The sequence below is a fragment of the Apostichopus japonicus genome, chromosome 19 (genome assembly GCF_037975245.1).
Source record: "Apostichopus japonicus isolate 1M-3 chromosome 19, ASM3797524v1, whole genome shotgun sequence".
In the NCBI taxonomy this organism is placed as follows: Eukaryota; Metazoa; Echinodermata; class Holothuroidea; order Aspidochirotida; family Stichopodidae; genus Apostichopus; species Apostichopus japonicus.
In genome coordinates this window covers 22,711,218-22,732,665 of record NC_092579.1, presented here as the reverse complement: position 1 = coordinate 22,732,665, position 21,448 = coordinate 22,711,218, and the positions used below count along the sequence as shown (strand labels likewise).

Below are 21,448 nucleotides of genomic sequence, written 5' to 3'. Positions count from 1 at the left end.
CATAAAGAGTAAGAGAGAGAGAGATGGTGGGGGGGGGAGGGGTGTGTGGAGAGAGAAAGAAAGAGAAATCTATTTACAATAAAATAACAATCATTTCCTCGATGTTACATCGATTCATCGCGGAGCAATGTACCAGTTCCGCGAACATTCTTGTAACGAAGTTTTTCACTTGATACCAGAATTACTCGTCGGTTAAGCCCATTAACCGCTAACCTTTTTTTCAAATACACATTGTTGAAGCACCGGCGTATGTTATTAAACAACAAAGTATAAAACTGTTCGTGAATCGTTCTTCTTTTCCTTTTTTCTTAAAAACAAAATAAATATCAGCCCAAAAAGCCATCAAGGTCTGAGTATTTCTTCTTTCCAAACAAGGTGCTTGTTTATCAACCTCGAATTATATACTGTAACAATATCAGCCCGAAATGTTAGATGCAAATTTTACCGCTCTTTGTCTGAAAAAAATAAAATCTTATACAAAATTATATACGCGACTAAACGAAAGTGTTGACGTTTGTTACAGAAAACGGTAGGCAAAATATATATCAAAATATTTGACTTGATGGTTTTGCAACTAACTGAGATTTTATACTGTGACCAAGTCTTTTCGTTGTAGCAAAACTGAAAGCAGGAAATATAAAATAATAATAACTATAGTAGCGCCCTCCTTCGAATTGTTTCACATTAAAGTTTACATGTAGCTTATACAAAGGCATTCATTAGTAGGCCTATAAACGTATAGAAATACTTTTTAAATTATGAAAATTATCTTCTGCCAAATAAAACTGTCCGCTAAATTGTCAAGGAAAGAAAGATATATTATTGCAAAATTTATAAACTTTGGCGAAACAGAAACTGGGATTCGTGAAATGCCATCTGACTTAAAAAGCATAAGCCTAATGTGACTAGAGTATGCGTGACTCATCCATAAAAGGTAAAGTCTACCATGCCGTACAATGGTAGGCTATATACACGATCTATCCTATACATTCTGGTCGACATTCAAATATATATTTAAAGATATTAAGCTTTGGCTTAATTCTATGGAAAAGAGAACAGCTCCGCTAAACTCTAATTGGAACTCGTTCCCGAGTACACAAGCAGCTTTGTACTCGTGTTTTTAATCTCTTTTCGGTCCAAGTAACATCCTTCTTATCTGTTATCGGTAGACAGGACCGGTTGTGACCTTATTCATGCAACAAAAAACAGCAACAACAATATCATACTTAAATTGTAACAGATAGCATGCGTTTCTAGCCTCAGGCTTGATATAACTGATAAGGTTCACACATGATGATGTGACACAAGACAAATTTCCAACATCCATGAACGCAGGCCAGCAGCTCAGTAGTTATAACCTACTACTAGTGATTGCGTCTGGAGGAACAACTGAGTTTGGCATTAACCAAAAAAATAAAGAATTTTGCAATATCAGCATTTTTCTTTAATGTCATAAAAAATTCTAATTTCTAACGGATTAACTATCAGTCTTTAGTCCGTAATTACAACCGTCTTTGAAGACGTTCGAATGAATGGATCCTTCCATTTGCTCAAACTGCATGTTGTTTGCCACACCAACATCTCGCCTCAGTTTTAGAAGTTGGGTCTTCCGCGTTCAGTGTCACTGACATGGGGAGGAGACATATGAAGTTGGCACACAAACAAACAAGCAAACATCGTACTGTCAGAAACAAGTGACGCATGCACGTACCAGCAATACAATGCCAATTCCGAGGCAACTTGTAAACATCCAATGTCTACAGTGTCAACTAGAATCCACAGTCATTCATGCTCAAATATATATATATATATATATAATTCAAAACAAACACCGTGAAAGCCCCAGACTTGTTGTACAAAATAATAATAATAATATTTATAATTAAAGAATATTGAAAATGAATTGTAAAACAATAATATCCTAAATACTATACGAGTAACATCATAGATCCACCCAAGTAAAATTGTTATCACCGACTAATTCGACGAATTCTCTATTCAATGGTCTAAAATAGTCTCGAAGTTTCCTTTCTTCTGGACCACTCAACTGTCCGGCTGGTAAAAACCCGGGACTGCTGCGGGGCGGACAAGGATTACCCGGCCTTCGCATGCAAGTACCACGGCGATTTTGATCGTAATAAAACATTCTCTTCTCGAAATACGGTGTCAATCCTAAAAACTTCTCGATTCGAATTAATTCGTGGAATGCATCGTCGACCAATTGCTGGTGATCGATAATTAAAAAACGGTCTCTATCGAAATACGATAACCAATTCCGGAAGTGTTTGACGTAACTACTAGTCCTCACGGAATCGAACGACGTGTTCACATTACCGAATTTATCGAAAGCTCCATCCGCGAACCTTTCGCCTTCTGTTTCTGCCGTTCGCCCTTGTATCACTCTGGGATTCATTTTATACGCGCGTCTCACTTTCAACGTGGAATCGTGTCGAAAATCAGACAGCGCCCTTTTTAGGGGATCTCTTATGCAAATAATAAACTTGACGTCAGACGGGAGGTCCTTCTGCGCGTGCTCCGGCGCGCTGTCCGTCACGAGGTACCTGGGTGTCTTCTCGAACACAAGGTTATTCGTTTTCGCGAAGTTCATTCGTGACTTGTAATATCCCAACCCTTTGTGATAGGTCTTGTCGAAGAAATGCACCTCGTTTCCGAACGAATGGGAGATCTGAGGGTGCATGGTGAGGAACCAACCGAGGGCAGTCGTTCCGCTCTTTTTGGCGCCAATGTTGATCACCTGTGGAAGCCGCTGTTCGCGGCCCAAGGTACGCATAAAGTCGGAGAGGATGACCCACTTCCCTCCTAGAGTCAGGCGACCGTCCCGAAGTAACGATTCCTTTCGGTCATATTTACTCTCGAATTCGATGAATGCCTTCTTCTCCGTGGGTGCCATCTTTGACAGACACTTCATGAATAGTTTCTTCGCTTTGGTATCTTCGGGATGTTCGTAAAAGTAGTGAGTATGCTGCACACCTTGGGCTGTTGCAACGACCGAGTTACTTTCTAACGACTCGTTTTTTTTACTCTCAGGTTGAGGATCTGCAACCAAGTGGTTACGTGACTGACCGACCTTAATCGTCCGTCTATTTGCAACCCTCTCCGCTTTCGAACGTGCCTGTTCGTTTATCACCATCACTTGAGTGTTTGCATCTCTTCTGCTAGAAAGTTCCTTCGTGTCGTTACCAACCGATTCTCTACCGGAAGCTTTGACGGGCACACGACGATGGACCATGACCTCTCGATCGACACCATCACCGTCGACTCTCTTCTCTTTAATCCACTTGCCTCGTCTCTCGCCGGCGGCATCGACTCCTCTGATGAACCCTTCCTCTTTCATCAACTTCTCTAGGTTACCCCCAACCCGCATGTGGTTACCAATCAGTACCATGGCCTTACCCTTCTCGCTACCGTTGCTGCCGTCCCGCACAAGACTATCGTCACCGTCATCTGCAACACCGTCATCATCACCGTCGTCATCCCCTTCATTTGCAGACTCGTGAGGGAACCTTATGACCCCAACGACGTCGTCTTCATGCACATCGTCATCTCCGGGTAAAATACCAACACCTTTGCTCTTCCATTCACCTTGCTTCCCCCCTAACTCATCTTTATGAATCAAATTGTCGAGTTTTCTGAGTCCAGAAGAGAGCGCCGTTCCTTTAACAAGGTTGACACTCGAGCCGATCTTGGAGTAGACCAGTAGTCCCACTACAGATAACATAAATAGGAGTAACAACAGGTTTCGACGAGTCACGCGTAAGACCATCTTTAACCGCGTCTAGGTCTAGCTAGCAACACCATAGCCATCAAGACGGATCGATCTTATAGCATATCAACCTGCCATGAGTGTGGTCACTCTCCTTTCAAACGAAAACGTTCTGGAAGAGAGAGAAAAATATAAATATATATAAAAATATAAATATATAGATATATATATATACATATATGTATATATATATATATATATATATATATATATATTTATATATATGTTAATGTTAAAGCGCTGAACTTTGAGTTTGAATTTTATAGTTTTATCACTGTTCTTGATTTTCCAACTCATTACGATTTTCATTTATATATATATATATATATATATATATATATATATATATATGTTGATACTAGATGAGACTAGTGGAACACTAGTAGTTGTTACTCGGAGTTTCACGCGTTATAGCGATCTTCAGACAAACTGTATATATATATATATATATAACAGATGGCAAGTGTCATCTTTTAAGATCACGTGACAATGAAAACCTTTAATACTTAACATATATACCTAACAATATTTGAATAAAATACGATAGATATATGCACATATACACGATAAATAAGTCACCGAAAAATTCAACTCCAAAAAGAAATTTTTGTAATGCACGTTTCCCCCAAATATTTTATAACTCAACAAAATGCCGAAAACAATTCATAAACTATAAGGATAGACCAATGTGCGTCTTATGTATAGTGTGTCGTATCACACGCCATTTTGTTGCCGACTTCGATATATACCTTCGTAAATTATATATAAGTTATACTCGGTACTGTATATGTTTGCTGATTTTTTGCGAGTATACACCGTCAAACAGCTTGCTTTAAAACGAGAGTAAGTATTTGCAGAGAGGGGAAAAGGTGTGAAGATCACATCGAAAAATTGATGACATATGATATAGGGATCATATTCCCTTCAACAACTTAACTGCGTATTGTGGGGTACCACTCTGAGTCTATATCAAAATTGCACAAAACCGATGAAAATAAACATATAAATTCAGTGGCTTGCGAATGAACAAAACTATAACCCAAAAAATGACCCGGATGTATTGGCCTTAAGGTTTAATATGACTTTGCTCAAATGTCGAGTAGCTAAAGGTTTATTTCCCGAAGAGTTTTCTTTGTCACGTTCAGGGTATATACCCAATTATGTGTGAATACTATTACGTGCAAATTATAGGTCTGAATGGCCCAACACCAAAAATACAGCTTTTTGAGTTGGCATTGATAAACAGTTAAATCCTTTAGTCCAAAGTAAAATCCCATAACAGCGAAATTCATAATACATTGTTTTTTTAAAGCCAAGTTTAAAAATGTCGAAAATTTGGCAATTTGCTATTACATGTGTTTTATATACACCATAGTGAAACGTGTACGGCCGAAAAAAATGTTGAGGTTTGGATTATATTTCATTAATTAAATCACTCAATAACATTCATTTGGTGAAAAGAAAATAATAATCTTGAAGGATGTCTTAGTTTATTAAATCTTTTAAAGAAATACTCATACATGTTTGTAAAAAAATATATAATCCGGCCAAATTCAATAAGCTGCTTTTAAGTCTATTATCTCTCCCTATATTTTTCTCTATTCGACATATAACTGGGATTGCCTTATATAAGAAGAAACTATTACAGACGATTGCATTTAAATATTTATAACATTTTTTGAACCGGTAACTTTATTAACTGTTAATATCTCGTCGAGTCTGTTGTATGTCGGATTGTATACAGTAGAGAGAAACTCTGCAACTGGCTTCGATCGAGCTTATGGTTAGATATAATTATAGTTAGATATAATTCTTACTAATATAATTGAGAGCCTCACGTTAGGAAGGACAGTTCATCCGGACGTTAATTCGCTTTTTTCCCAACATATAATTGCATGATGTTCTGTCACGAGGCACTGTGGTTGCACTGTCACAAATATGTAGTGTACCGTCACACAAACCATATATAATGTAATGTCACAAGGGTCAACATGTCACTAAAAATCAACAAATGGGTGATATAGGATGTTGGATCATTAGCGCCGTTCCCTGATCACTTTTATACGTTGTGGTAATCCAAATCTTCCCAAACTTGACATAATAGGAATTCCATAAACGCCTTCAAGTAACGTCTGTACTTTTCACAATAGCCTGCTGAAATTTTTTAGAAATTCACCTTTTCCCATCCTATACTCCATCCCCTCCTCCAACCCCCGTTGGGGTGCGTCCCCTCCCCCTCTCCCTGTAGGGGTGCGTCACCACCGATGATCTAATTAAAATGTAATTTGGGATACACGAAATCGTTCCACGTAGTTGGCACATTGTCCAGCATATCGTCAGAGACTCGTCATCCAATTCCCAACGCAACGCAACGCACCCCTTCATCACCCCCTCCCCCGACACACACATGTTCGACGGGATCCACCAATGTTCTTTTGTGGATATGAGATTCTATCAAAACACGGTTGTACGCATAATTGTATTGCCAACACGCTTAACTCATTTAATTTGGTCCTAACGTAGTCGGTCGCCATGACTACCAAACAAAAACCCGTAAATTTGTAATCCAAAACTGTCACGAATCACTAGAGCAGCAATAATTCATTTCTCATATCGCAGCTTGATATGGGGACACCACACTAGTTACCACAATGTGACGATTGTTACTGAGGAATGTTTGCGGAACTGTGCTGATTTTTTTTTTTTTTTTTAATGTAACCGATAGTTTCTTTGAATATAAATAACAGCCATCTTACGCTACCGTTTATAAATTCCCGCTATAAAGCACCACCGTTCACTTCTTATTTATACTAGCTGTGCAGTTGATACATAATTGTGTAGTGTACAGTTGTAGTGTGGTATTAATAGGTGTGCATTTGTTGTGAGGAGACAGGAAAGCTAATGAATATACAATTAAGGTTTACACTGACTATACCGTTCGAATCAATATATTCTATAGAAAGATATATATACCTCAGTTCAAGTCACGTGATGATTTTAAAATTTTTGGAGATAAAGATAGTCACAAAACTTATTATAACATGTTTACGATGCAAACATTATATTCATATTAAGCCTGTCAAGAACATGTAGAGATGCACGTGAGTGTATTTTTTTTTTTTTTTGTGGAAATTCTGCGACCATTCAGCGTGTCTATCAAGTTTGTGGTCGCTAAATATAGTCTAGCTTTTACATACGATAATGCCATGGTAAATATGTTTGTTATCTTATTGGACAGGTTTAAACCTTGGCAATCACGATACAGTGTATGTTCGGACTTAATAACAAGCTCAAAGGAAATAGAAATGGCAGCTAATAGTCTAACGTGCCAGCCATACAGATCCGGTATAGATAACAGTATCCTTGTACGTGACCTGTATATACTAGAGTTAGTACATTATATCAAGAACACACAACAGTAACACAAAACTACACGTGTTTCATTCACTAATCCCTTTAAGAACACCGTGAACAGAAAAACGACTGGAAAATTACAACTGACTTTTCAAAGAGCAAAATAGTTCAACATTCTTTTAAAAGATCTTCTTCAAGATGACTGACTAAAAATGTCAATTTAGTGTCAATATTATGTCATAAATGTATAACCCTTTAAAAGTAAGGGCTATCACCCAACTGAATCGTTTTGTATATATTAAGAAGATATATGGAAAAGGCTGAATGTGTGAGGCTATCTTAATACAGTAGGGAAATTAGAAAATCTGTAGACGACAGGGAAAAAAGAGGCATATGCAATTTTAAGCGTATCGTTATACGTCAATAGCTACAATACTAACTTTATAGATGTAACTCGCTCTCTGTCTCTCTAGGGTGGTAAATCAGAGAAGGAAGTCGGTGAAATGTTATCCAATTTGGAAAAGGTGCAATCTCTCCACGACCGACTTAAAGATGAGGTATCATCTATCAGTGGTAGCGAGGTTTTTATTGAGGTCTTCCGACGAAGATTTTGTGCGGGGTGTGGTGGGGGTTATTTGGGTGAGACACGTGTATAACGCGTCATTTAACCTATAACTATAGGCTTAGTATTATCATGCGACATAATGTGCCAAAAATGTCCAACTCAAAGTTCAGCGCTTTTATCATTAACATATATATATGACTCAAGGTGGGCATAAATTCCCTTTTTTTTTAAACCTGCGGTGTGCCCTTTAAGAAGAGGCGGTATTAGGGGATGGGATCTCGTGAGAGAACGGCCAGTTGGGGTACCGTTTCTAAAACAAAAAAATGATTATAATACTGATCGAACCTGGATTATTAAGTTACATATTTTTCCCGGCGGTATCGCAAGAAGTAGATTTAAAAACAGTCATACATACAAAAGTGGGGTGCTATCACTGTATCAAAGACTGCCGACCTACTTCATTTGCAAATAAAAGACCACGTTTACTTTTTCATTTAATTCAACCCTCCCCCCCCCCCCCTCGCTTCCCCAACAACAAAATAACATATTTCAATTTTCACAACACAACAAAGTAACATATTTAAAACAAAAACTTTTTCAAGAATTTCTGATTATGAGTTTTATTTCAAATTAAATTTTTCGATGACATATCCGACACTTTTTGTGTTGATTACCATGGGAACGAGTGTTTGACGTCAATATGGCTTATTAGTAAGAAGATCGGTTAGGCCACACAGTCGAAGGTCAACGAGGTACTCCTGGGTCAATGTCGCGCAGCTGTCCAGCTGCGATGGCAGATGGCTTCAAATCAGAGATGGAAATGAAGGGTTGTCAAAAATGTAAAATATGACCACTTCTACAAATAAAGTGTGGTCATTTTTGTTGGATGACAGTGATTGCGGAAAGAAGCCAGCATGTTACCAGAGAACCAGATTACCTAATCTTGTTTACTAACAAAAATAACATCAAAAGAAAGCACGGAAATATGTACATCTTGCAATATTTACAGATCTGCTGTTGCGCCGTGCAGTGAGTTGCTAAGGATGCTCTCCTTTGCATGCGTAACGTCAGTAGGAATACCTAAATTACAGTAATGTCATAAATGGGCTGCAGGTTTCGATACCGTACTATGGGGAATCTCTGTCAAGAAATTTACGGGTGTTTTTCCGGCCACAGGCTGCAATAAGTATACGGTCATATATCACGTGGCCAAGTGACCTCCATCATCAAGGATGAAACGAGTGTTATGTTCCAGTGTGGGGCAATTATGGGCGAAGAGTAACATCATTCTCGGGCACAGGCTCTCCGTATTCAATGCACTACCGTACTACCGTATTGTGTTAACATGTATTCTATCAATCCATCAAAAACAGAAGCCGATGACGTCATGATAACTTGTTGTTTAAGAATAAATATCCTAAAACGAACCATATTCGTTACACAATTAGCATAGGCTAAGTATCTGATTGGAATATTTATCTGTCCCGTCAGCCTGCCCACTCCCCCCCCCCCCGCTTCCCGACCCCGCCGCCTCAAATTGCACTATATATTCACTATATACTACGTCATACAGGATGGCATGCAACCATGCCATATTCCAGAACACCTCTCTATACACACCGTAAGCATTCCTAATCACGTTGGGGAGTGGGGGCGGTTAGTACGGAGCAGTGGTTCGGATAGGGTAGATTTAGCTACAGACGTTATGTACTGAGATGGTTGTTGGTAGGCCTATATCGGGAATCTGCATCGGTTCTCCCTGCCATGCATTGTGACGATTCTGCTTATATATACCGTTCCCTTTGCTATATTTCGTACATATTAAGACATCACGTTGGATAAATATAGTCCACAGCGCACTTTACGACGCGCTCAGTGTTGTTTTATTCAATTAAGCAATACACTACAGCATATAGAGATTTTTTTTCAGGAAATAAGACTTTAAGATATGACGTTACAAGTCATGCCTTCGTCATAAGGAAAAGGTAGAACTTGAGCTATTATACAAAGCAAGCCACATGGCAAAAGACATCGCCCTACATCATGTATCCGATCAGCACACGCAGTTTAAAAACGTGTAGGCCTACGTACATAATGTATCGCTTATCATTATGTACACGCAGGGACATAACCTCCAGTTTTGTACTGGGGAGGCGGTGGGGAGGGGGAGAAGCTAAGATGTTATATCGCATAGGGGAGGGAAGGCTCTGATCTTGGTCACAAAGAGGGTGCTACGATGCAACATGCTGTATGTTGCAACTTTGGCCCAGCATTTTGCAACAATGGGGAAGAATTTTCGTCTGTTTTATAGGTAGGTAGGACTGTCGCATTTTACATGTATAATATATTTATGGACAGTACACTGAAGATTTGTGGTAGCTAGATATTCTGTGTACCAGTCGGAGAGTGTGAGGGGGTGGGGTAGACCCCTGATTTTATGCTGGGGAGGGAGGAGAAAGACCCCCTCCCCATCCACCCCCACCCCCCCCACCACCCCCCGCACCCAAAAGTAGGTAGTTGCGCCTCTGTGTACACGATTCTAAATTACAATAGCGGTGTAGCCCATCACAGTGAATATAGACAATGCGTGACTTTACAAACCGCGTGGCAGGTAGAAGGAAGGTTGAGAAAGTTAGTATATAAAACCAATGCAGCCGTCGTCTGGAATTTGTCTCAATGTCAACAATTACCTGGAAAAAAATTATATCGAGGTTGGCTGAGGAAATACCGAACCCAAATTGTTAAACCAGCTGTCGGATTCCGCAAAGTTTAACGACCAACAGAGTATACCAGCGTAAACGCAATGCATGAGTGAATTGAAAATATAAGACACCTATAAAATTTCATGGCGGTATCACAGTTGTGCCATGATGATCATGTATCGATACACCGGTAACTTTTGTATCCGCTGACGTGTCTTAACCCATACACTGTGATTGATTATCAACAGAACAAGTGTTATTGCTCAGTCCAGTGATTTGAACACAGCACAGTATAATATGTACTAAACATACGCTGTCGTCACGTACGGGCAATAGAGTGTGAAATAAATACATAGACAAAGAGGGACCATATGGATAGCTAAGTTATGAGATATGGTGGGTGTATAACAAATGTATGGGCAGCTGAATGGGAAAAGGTCAACTCGCCCACCAACCACCCACATCCCCGTCCCTCGTGGATGATCCTCCTCGCTCCAGCCCCACCAAAGCCTCACTTCGACAATGCTGTACACTTTGTCCCAGGGTTCGTTGTGCCCTGTGTCTATATGTACATAGAAAGCATGACAAGCGCGAATCGGCTGTGGTTCGGTAATTGGTGTTGTTCGAAACTAACCTTTCAATGCTACCTCTCATCGCTTGCTTTCTCCCACCCCCACCCCAGCCGCCACCCTACCGCACCCCCTACCGTAGTAAGTCACTGCATCTGTGGCTCTTTCGGCTCCTCTGGAATTTCTGATGCAACCAATAACTGACGGTTGATGGTTAATGTAGGTGTGAGCACCTGTTCCGCGAAGCCTTCATCCGATGATATAGATATAGGCTTATATATTAAATAGGTTATTAAGTCCATCTATAAACTGCTAACGACGCTCACGTGGTTCATTATAGTGTTTACAACAAATGGAAAGCTTACACCTCGGTTATTCAGGCTCGGGGTATATAAGACATATGTGGGGCAATAGGCCATATTATTTGGGGGGAGGGGACATTCCCCGCCCCGTTCTCCTCCTTTTGCGCACGCCACTGAGTAGATTTATAGCCTGCTTGGACAATCATATCGTGCACTATTCAAGTATTATGGTTCCATTGGTATCTCAATATTTCGCCAGCTACTGTAGCGAGAAAGTTCGATCGTTAGTTAATCATATGACAGGACAGGTCACTGAACAAGCAATGAACTCTTTTGTTATGGGAGTTAATGCAGAATAGCATGTAAAAATATTTGACTTCAACTCAAAAGGGTCGGTTGAAACTATAACCACTAGAGCTAAACTAGCAGCTCCCTGTGTGCTATACCGAAACACCCTGTCAAACTATTTCATCTTTGGTATATAACTACAGAGCTGACCCAGAAGTATATGTCTTGCACATACGCACTTACAATCTCAATTATGAAACGGCTGACTCATGCAAAGCCAAAAGTCATTGACGCCGAACATTTGAGAGAAAACATTAGACAGAAGAACTGCGTTTGATGCGACTGCATATCATAGGAGTGTTCCTATAACACTTTCTTTCAGCATGCAGTTACGACCGTTTCTTACGGTACAAATTAATCGAGAGCGGGGGGAACAACAGACTCTTACTCAATATTTGAGTGATTTATTTACCCAGGTCCTCCATGGAGCCAACCTCTGTCAATATGTGTACAAGTTGCAGGACTTATTTATCTATATGATTAGGACGAACTCATACGTGGCCATACTTGCAGCAGGTAAAATAAATTGTACATTAACGTTAACGGAATGCGAATACTTCTATACGCTGTTACTAAAGTACACTGCAGTAGATGGAGGTCAGGGGTGTCGGAGCGGGGATGGGAGTGAGGGGTATTTGCCACCTTTCCCCTACCCCCTCCAAATGGATTGCTAAAAGTAGAATCAGAATAAGTTATTTGTGACATGAAGTTTTGTCTTGAAAATCGCTACGAGAAAAACAAGCGATATCTGAAAAAGCATCCCCTCATGGACAAACACCAGGGCTCCCCTGTAATCTCGGCCAATATGTAGCCCCCCCCCCCGCACCACCACCACAGCGGGCGCCACCGCATCAGAAAAACTGTATACACCCTACGCATCTGGAGTCTGCAATATACATACTTACAGTTCGTGGGTGGAGAAATCTTGCAGTTCACTCAATGCACAATAAGACATTTTACAACCCTTGCAGTAAAACAGCATAACGTATATGCATAGTAAATCTCGGCAGGCTGCATATATACGTCCCACGAGAAGGAGAATACTTGATCGCGTTTGAGGCCTTTTTTTGAGTTTTCAATAATTATTTATCCAAACGTATTCCGATTATTTCTCGAGAAAAGATACTCCCACACTTCATACAAGAAAGCTAACAGGCTACATTTTACTGCAAACTATGCAGTGGGCACAGATATTTCTTATACTTAATGGGTGGATCCATGTACAAAGTGGGATGTTCATACAAATTCTACTCTTGAAGCTACACTGGTTACAAAGTTTGAAAAATGTTTCGTAATTTACTTCGTAAATTACTTTTGACCTCCGCACAAAGCAATGGGGATCTTGTATTCAATAGGTGCATCTACATACCGAGAATGAAGTTAATCCAATCTTTACTTTGAGTTTATTAGATTTTCAATTTTAGGACTCTGGTGACCTCAAATGACCTTTGAACTTTATACCTATAAATAATGAAGCAAAATATCGATTTGTTGAAACCTTCGGTGCTTCTTCGAATCTGTATACAATTGGGCGACGATACCTTTGGAACGGAAGTCTGGTTTTACGGGTTTTTAAGTTTTTACGGGGGTTCGCCCCCCCCCCCCACACACACACGTTTCTCCCTTCCCGGTCCCGGGCACGGGTGAAAAGCGCTCAAAATGGGCGGGGTTTCGTATATAGATCTATATAATCCGACCAAGTGAAACATCCCCCACATCGAACGAATTCAAGACTAATTGTCAGTACAGACGTAATAAACCACGTAACAAATGGCGGGAATAAGTTGAGTCGATGCAGCTTGTGAGTTTAATCATTACAAATGATACGATGTGCCATCATCATCAGTATATAATTATAAATATATATGTATGGTTAGGCTTCATAAAAATACATCCTACCATTGGTGCCTGCAGGAAATATCAATTTCGAATCGAAACCCAAGGGACTCAGAAGAAACTCAATACGAACTAACTTTGATTATTAAGGAGCTTTTTAATTTCGGTATGAAAATTGAGAAAAATCAGGCCCTGAAGCACTCACTTACAAAAAAAATGGGATAAAGATTAAAATGTGAGTTCGAATTGAAAAGTAAATTCAATCCCAGTGATGGAATAAACAGGGGTCAAAAAGTCCATGTTATTCTTTGCCTCACCACATGTCATTAACTATAACCATGCGGGCTGAAGTCAAGTTTTTATTTTACGCACGACGACATCATTGTCCGAGACTGCATGGATGGTATAGTCGGTATACCTAGCGGCAGGCAAAGGAATAAATAAATCCAATTTATCATGGTCTAATGACGCCATCCGAATTATTATAGAACTTCCAAAAACGGCACATCAAATAATGATGTATGTTACGTGCACGTATTCCACGATAAAAACTATTATGTTGTTGTAGCACAGTTCAAGACGGTGCACAAGTTTTCGGTCCTTTCGGCAAATATTACCGCGATACAACTGTCGTACTAAAGGAGTGGCGAGAACAGAATGGGGGAAGGGGAAGGGGAATGGAAGGGAAGGAGAGGGGAGGGGAAGGGCAGGGCAGGGTAGGGAAGGTAAATGTTTATGTTTGTAGTGGATGCTTTGTACTGTAAGCCAGCCTGATATGCATGGCAGTGGGGGGAGGGGGGACCTTAACCAATGCCCTCACCTGTGGCTTTGGCCACAGAGTCACATAATTTTTGTAGAGTAGAGGCCATGGTTGTGGGGTCATTAAGCTGACTCCATCCCATGCACAGGGGACACCCCTCCCCCCCACAAAAAGTAAATGTTTAGATATCAAATTGTGCATTCTGGGGCATATTTAGATTAAAAATCAGGTCTCTTAGTACAAGGATGTACTCGTTAAAACAAGGGAGTGTTCAACTGGAGGAGTGGTCTTATTCTTCCCTGACTGAACCACTGAGGGGGGGGGGGGAAGAATGGCCCACAGCCCCTGTCCTCTACCTGTCTCCACTCCACTTCTGCACTTTCTCTTCTACCTAGGCTTGGGCTATAGGACTAAATTACTCTTTGGCACTCGTATTACCAGGAATATGCTTCTATACAAAACAGGCTAAACGGTACTGCTGTACTTTGAATTTCTTTCCCATTCTTATACAAACTTTATTTAACAATTGAAGATTATACCAAAATCAATGGTACTATCCCCCAAGGATGTATTTTGGAGTAGTTTTTTCTCACCAACTTTGTGATATTTCTATAAAAATAACATAATAAACATGCATAATTCTTCTTAGATACTGTACCCGTTTAATGCTGTGTATATAATATATATAAATATATATATCTATATATATATATATATATCTATATATATATATATATATATCTATATATATATATATATATATATATATATATATATTTATTTATTTATTTATACCCCAGCGTGTAAGTAAAACAGAAAACCACAGTACCATTTTACGTTGAACTAGGCACATTATATGCACATTCCACACAGTTTGCATGGTTCAATGAGTGCCTATGCAAATATTCAAAGAAAAGAGAAAAGGCCATTTACAGTAGGATTAGTTAATGTTTGTGTAAGAGCCATTGACTGATAGACAGCAGTGTAACAGCCCCATATATAGAGACACCAATGTAACAGCTCAAATACAGAGCAACTGAAGTTACACTTTGTCTGAACTTTATTCCAAACTGGTCATTTAAAACAGCTACACAAAAATCATTTGCTAGTTATGCTAAACTGGCAACAGAGTTTCAAGTCTTAAAACAAACTTTTCAGTTTTTTTTTTGTTAAAGTTTTGGAAAATATTTTGTGTGATAATTTAAATTTAAATTTTGTTATTTCATAAGTTATGCTAAACTGGACCACCGATTATCAAATCTGACAAACAGCCCCAAAACATTTTTGGGCGACACGTACAATACAGAAAGAAGTCCAGCTCTTCCCCGCTTGACTTCTGACTTCAGAAACTGCACACTATGGAAGGATGGTTCTTAACAGCCAAGATATGTGTGGAATATTCTGACAGCTCTATAGAGTACACGACAAGTAGGTAGTAGAATGAAATGGAGTTAGGCTGACCTTAGCTGATCGGTCACCATGGTGGATTGGTGGGTGGGGAGGGGGGGTCAGTGTCAGTGGTTACCATGTCACTCTAGACAGGGTAGAGCAAGGGGTGCATTTATTGTGGGGAGACAGGTAAGTGAGAATTTCAGGAACTGACCTACTGGTCTGTGTACATAAATATATTAGACTATATAGTCCAGTCACTCTGACTTATATACCTCAGATCTTTAAAGGGTGATTTCTCAACGATCAAAAGCACTCTAGTTTAAACTTGCAACCTGGACCGAAAGCAGCGCTTTGTGCCAACCTACGACACATCAAACTTAATGTTGTGCTTAAGTCATCCTTTCATGTTTATATGTTATTCTAAAACTTCCCAACCTACATGAAAGGCAGAAGAAAAAAACAAGTAAAGAAAACCTCATTGATGATTTAGTGGTAATGTTAATTCCTGGTACAAATAAACAATCATAACATTTACAAATAGCATTATTTTTATTATAATTATTATTATTACTATTCATATTTCTACAAAGTAAACACAGATGAAGGATATCAAACGAATAATAAGTCACATTCACTAGTTAAGGTCTTGGGATTAACACACAAATTCAAGTGCATTATTATTATTATTATTATTATTATTATTATTATTATTATTATTATTATTATTATTATTATTATTATTACAGGACAAATATCATACTTTTCCCTACAACCTTTTTTGTTCCAATGAGTATCAATTAGTCGATTAAACGATAGAGTAGACTACAGTATTGTGTAATTTTTTACTGTCTGGCTTTCGTGAGTTTGCTGAAAGTTCTACAGGATAGCGACCGATTTGTAATCTTTTATAAAGTTCAACCAAACTCAAGTCTTGAACATGCTTCTTTAAATAAACATGATGACATAACTGATTATTATGGCAGGCTTGGCAGCTTTGGGAAATCTCCTGGGTATTAATTAATTAGGAAGGTATTTAAAATCCCTCCCCCCCTCTAACTCAACCCCCCCTGCCATGGAAAGCTTATCCTTCTGACACGTCTGACCGGTATACAGAACCAAGATCAGGCCAGATGTAACAACAAATCTGATAAAAAAATGTCTCTGGGCTGGATAACTTGAGAATTTTTTCTCTTCCATATTTGACCTTTCACAACCCAATAAGAAATTCCAAATTTCAGAGCTTTACAGAACTACTGTACCAAGAGTAGGCTAATATTTGAGTGACTTCTAACAGATGTTGGATTTATAGAAACTGGGTAAACAATGCCCAAAATAGAAACAATTTTTTTTTTATAAAACAAAAACAACAAATAACATCATAAGAAATTGTCTCAGGATTGTTTATAATAAGCACCTACTGTTTCTCTTCAGTCAGTGACAAATGTTTTCATTTGGAAACAACAGAGAGACTAATAAGAAGTTATGCCTGTTTGCTGAGACATGTATGTAATTTGTAGAGCCATAAAGTCACAAATTCAGAGAACTTTGGTATATCTGATATTTTCAGGGACCAGTATATTTCCTTCATTTTCCTTTTTTTTTGTGTGGCTGCTATGCCAAGCTGAAAATAGATTGATTTTATAGGATATGAACGAATGCTTTTTTGATATTTCCCACAGCGGTACAGTTACATTAACAAATGTGGAGCTTGTTATGGGAAAGTTACATGATGGCACGTTTGTATAGTGTATAGATGTTACCGTCTTTTTCTTCTTATATAAGTCATGTCAGCAGATACCTTAAATGTAAGAGGGGCAATGGGTGTGTGGGGCTGGTGGGGGGGGGGAGTGGATGGCGTAACTATGCCTCATGGGGAAGTGTCTTGTACAACAACAAAACATAGTGGTCTCTACAACAAATGAAGGATAGCTCAATCAATATGGGGATACAGTAGGTATTGGATCTTAGAATTTCTTAGAATTTTTCTTAGAATGCAGTTCCGACTTGCATTTATGTTAACCTCATCTAAATCCATGAAAAGACTTGCTGATCACTCTTGCGGTTACAGAGAATCTCACGTTTGAGCACAAATGGAAGAGCAGCAAAATGTCCCAAATATATACAAACTGGAAGAGAATTTAAGTAGGAGGACAGTGAACTTAAGGTTCAGGTTTACTGGTGAGCGTATATAGAGAGGGAGGGTGGAGGGGATTTGGTAAGGAGGGGTATGGGGAAGGGGGAGGGGCTGGGAGAGGGGGTGGGAAAGGGGAAGTGGTTGGGAGAGGGGAGAGGGGGTGGGAGTGTGGGAGGGGAGAGGGGAGAGGGGAAGGGAGAGGGGAAGGAGGTGGTGGGGAGGTGGTGGATAGCATTTTGTATTCTTCAAGGATATGCAAAGGAGAACGTAAAATTTACTGAGCAATAAAACTGTTCTGTTCAGCCATGGACATGTACTCTGCTTTACATGTGATGTCATTTTGGCAATACTGATTATCAAGATTTTCCTTGACTGTCACAGTCACTGTGCATAACCTTAAGTCTATATCACAAACATTGAACTAAGCCACCGTTTACCATACTATCCGTAAATATCATTAATATTTCCTGGTAATGTCTGTGTGCTTTATATAGTAAATGTACTTCAAGAGCACTCATGTGCACATATCATGGAAGAATCTATCCTCAATACAGGAAATTCATGGCCACAGGAAGGAGGGGAGGGGGGGGGGGGAGAATGGGAAATAGTGAGATATAAATGGAAAGTTTGTCACAGAAAATTTAATTAAAACAGACAGTTATCAAGTTGTCATAGGTAGTACAGATGCTTTGCATACAGAATCAATTCATTGATAACAGGTGCACAGGTCTAGATCAGCCGTTAACCATCCCAAGGGGGACACCTTTTGGCACCGATCTTACTTGATTGTCACTGTGCATAATCATAGTCGATATCACAAACATTAACTGAGCCACGGTTTACCATACTACAGTAAATTTATATCATCAATATTTCCTGGTAATGTATGTGTGCTTTAAATAGTAAATGGACTTGAAGAGCAGACATGTGCACATATCATGGAAGAATCTACCTGTATCCTCAATACAAGGGAATTTATAGCCACTTGATTGTCACTGTATATATTAATAGTCTACACCACAAACATTGTTACTACCTAGGCAACAATAACCATACTACCATGAACCATCCCAAGGGGAACATGATCTTACTTGACTGTCACTGTGCATAATCATAGTCGATATCACAAACATTGAATTACTATTAAGGCACCATTAACCATACTACAGTAAATAGCATTAATAGTTCCTGGTAATGTCTGTGTGCTTTGTAGTACATGTACTTGAAGAGCATGTGCACGTATATCATGGAACAATTTATCCTCAATACAAGGAAATTCATTGCCATAGGAAGGAGGGGGGATTGGGTAATAGTGAGATATAAATGAAAAGGTTGTCAAAGAAAATTTTAATTAAAAAAAACAATTATCAAGTTTTTGTTGGGTGACATACATAACAATCACCTCAAACAGAGCAAATAAATGGTCTGAAATGCCAGCGATATTTGTGTCAGAAAACAGAAAACAAACTAATAAAAAAGCTGGAGGAAGCTTAAAAGATCTGGGCACATATGGTTTTAAGAGCACTCTAAGGATTTGTTGAGGACTGTTTCTGTCATTGCTGTCTGTGTTTTCTCTGACTTTTGGGAAAATACCTCAGCTGTCAGGACTATCAACTGTTTTATAATTGCCTTGGTGCACATTTTCAAAGCAGAAAAACTGCACTGGTGCATGGACATTCCAATGTCCAAAGTTGCCCCCAATTTCTTTTATCCCAGTCCCATTGGTCATTAAATTCAAGTCCAGGATATGATAAATTGTCTGGTGAGTCTCTCAAAAGTTCTACCGGATAGATTTCTTGGTACAACTTAATTTACAATGCTGCTTTTAAGTTGAATAAAGTAATAGCTCCCTACGAGTAAAGGGCATTGTCGTAGGGTATGTATAGGGTTGTGGAAACACTTCCAACTGTCTCTTTACAGTATAGCACTAGTCAACACAGTCTAGATTCTTCAACACACAGATCCTTTACCTTCTAGGGTTTAGCTTAATACTGCTTATTGGGAATAAAAATGCAATCATTAATGTAACTTACTCTACAATGTACAGACTTATACATGGTTCACTGTGACATCTGTCTTCTTTGAGAGATCAACAAGGATAATTAAGTATTAAAATTCATATATTTTTTACTTAAGCATTTCACTTTTGAAGCCTTTTACACTTGACTATACTGAACTAACACAAATTATGCCTGGATAAACTATGAAAGTATACCGAGGAACAAAACAATTTTACATGTGAAAAAGTTTGAAAATACTGCTTACATGTCATTTTTCATAATTTATATTAATTATATAATGTAGCCATGTGCTGCATTGTTTCAACTAGCAGTGCTACTGTTACCATCAAATGATATAATACCTGTGTTGCCATCAAGGCTCTCATATATATTCAAAAGAAATTTCAGTACTTCTCTTTCTGACATGAATGTTTGTAGTTGAAAATCTCTACAAGGCAAGAAATGTCTGAAGTCACTGCATCTCTTGATGGCTTTACACCCTTGATCCCCAACAGAGCTTTGTCCCTTGTTGTCCACCTACTCTCTTACCCAATAACAAGTGCACCCCACCATTTGCTCCCCTATCCTCCCCCCCCCCCTCAGAAATAACTTCCAACACCTCGAATAAAGTTATCACTTGGGTCCAGAACCCCTTTTAATTTACCACCTACCCCACCTTGCCTGAGAAAAGGGCCCTGCTTCTTACCCACAGGCTTACTGATACTACTATGACCAGGCTACAGTAGCAAGTCCCAGTATTGTTGTATGGCAGTGAAGGGTCGTAAAAGCTTGGCATATTCCTTACTGTTTGCCAGAAATTGGTATGTTTTGAACCTCTCATTAAAACTTGGCTAAGAATGAGGGTGAATTATAAATCTTTCAACATCGAGCATCGAAGCTCTAAGACTAAGAATAGTAAGAGCTAAAATTACTGTAGTGTAGGCATTGGAGCAGGCCAGCTGACTGTTCACTACATGTACATTACGCACTCACCATTTGTTGTCAATGAACTTCGAAATGACATCACATGTATTAAATGTATCCAAAAAGGAAATTTGCTGACAAATCCATTCAATTCAAAGGCTCTTGTACTTGGCTATTTACGCATCATGTACAGTTTTCTGTAGTTTCAAGACAACGCACCGTCGAAATTCGTTGACATATGTAACTGTCACTGTCAGTTGTCAAGTCAGTAGCTCAACTGCAAGCAGTGAAATGACACCCACATACAAATTGCTGAAGTGTTCATACAGCCTACGTTGTCTGGTACCAGATGCGTCAACATTAGGAAACACCATGATCAAGAGGTCCCATTTAGAAGAAAAACGTAGCGCTATAGCGGTTGATTTATATGAAATCGGAAATCAGACATAAAACCACTGACCTCGTAAGTGACTGTGGCATATTTTATCACTGAACTAGACTCGTCTAGGCCTAGATTGCACTATTGTTGCTGTGACATAAAATCCGTGCGTTGTGATAACTTAATCTGACCAACTTTCCGGTACTATAATTTGATAGAATATCTGCATGTAAAATTGCTAAAGAAAGTTTGAAAGGTATAATGGCGTCCTTCAAGTTTTCTTTCGTAGAGCAAGCAGGTCGCTGATACGTGCTGTACTTTACTACTTTTGATTATGTGGGACCTACGCATATTGATCTGCCTCTTTTGAAAAGGGACAAGTTGGCCTTTCGTCCACGA

At 39.1% G+C, this 21,448-nt stretch overlaps 1 protein-coding gene across 1 annotated transcript; it reads right to left on the bottom strand.

Moving 5' to 3' along the window:
* Positions 1-25: 25 nt before the first annotated feature.
* On the bottom strand, positions 26-21,200 carry LOC139960016 (uncharacterized). Its single transcript, XM_071958017.1, has 2 exons — positions 20,740-21,200; positions 26-3,896 (listed from the first exon to the last, which is right to left on the bottom strand). Exon 2 carries the CDS (start codon positions 3,782-3,784, stop codon positions 1,943-1,945), a length of 1,842 nt encoding a protein of 613 aa, XP_071814118.1. The 5' UTR covers positions 3,785-3,896; positions 20,740-21,200; the 3' UTR covers positions 26-1,942.
* Between the last annotated feature and the right edge of the window lie 248 nt (positions 21,201-21,448).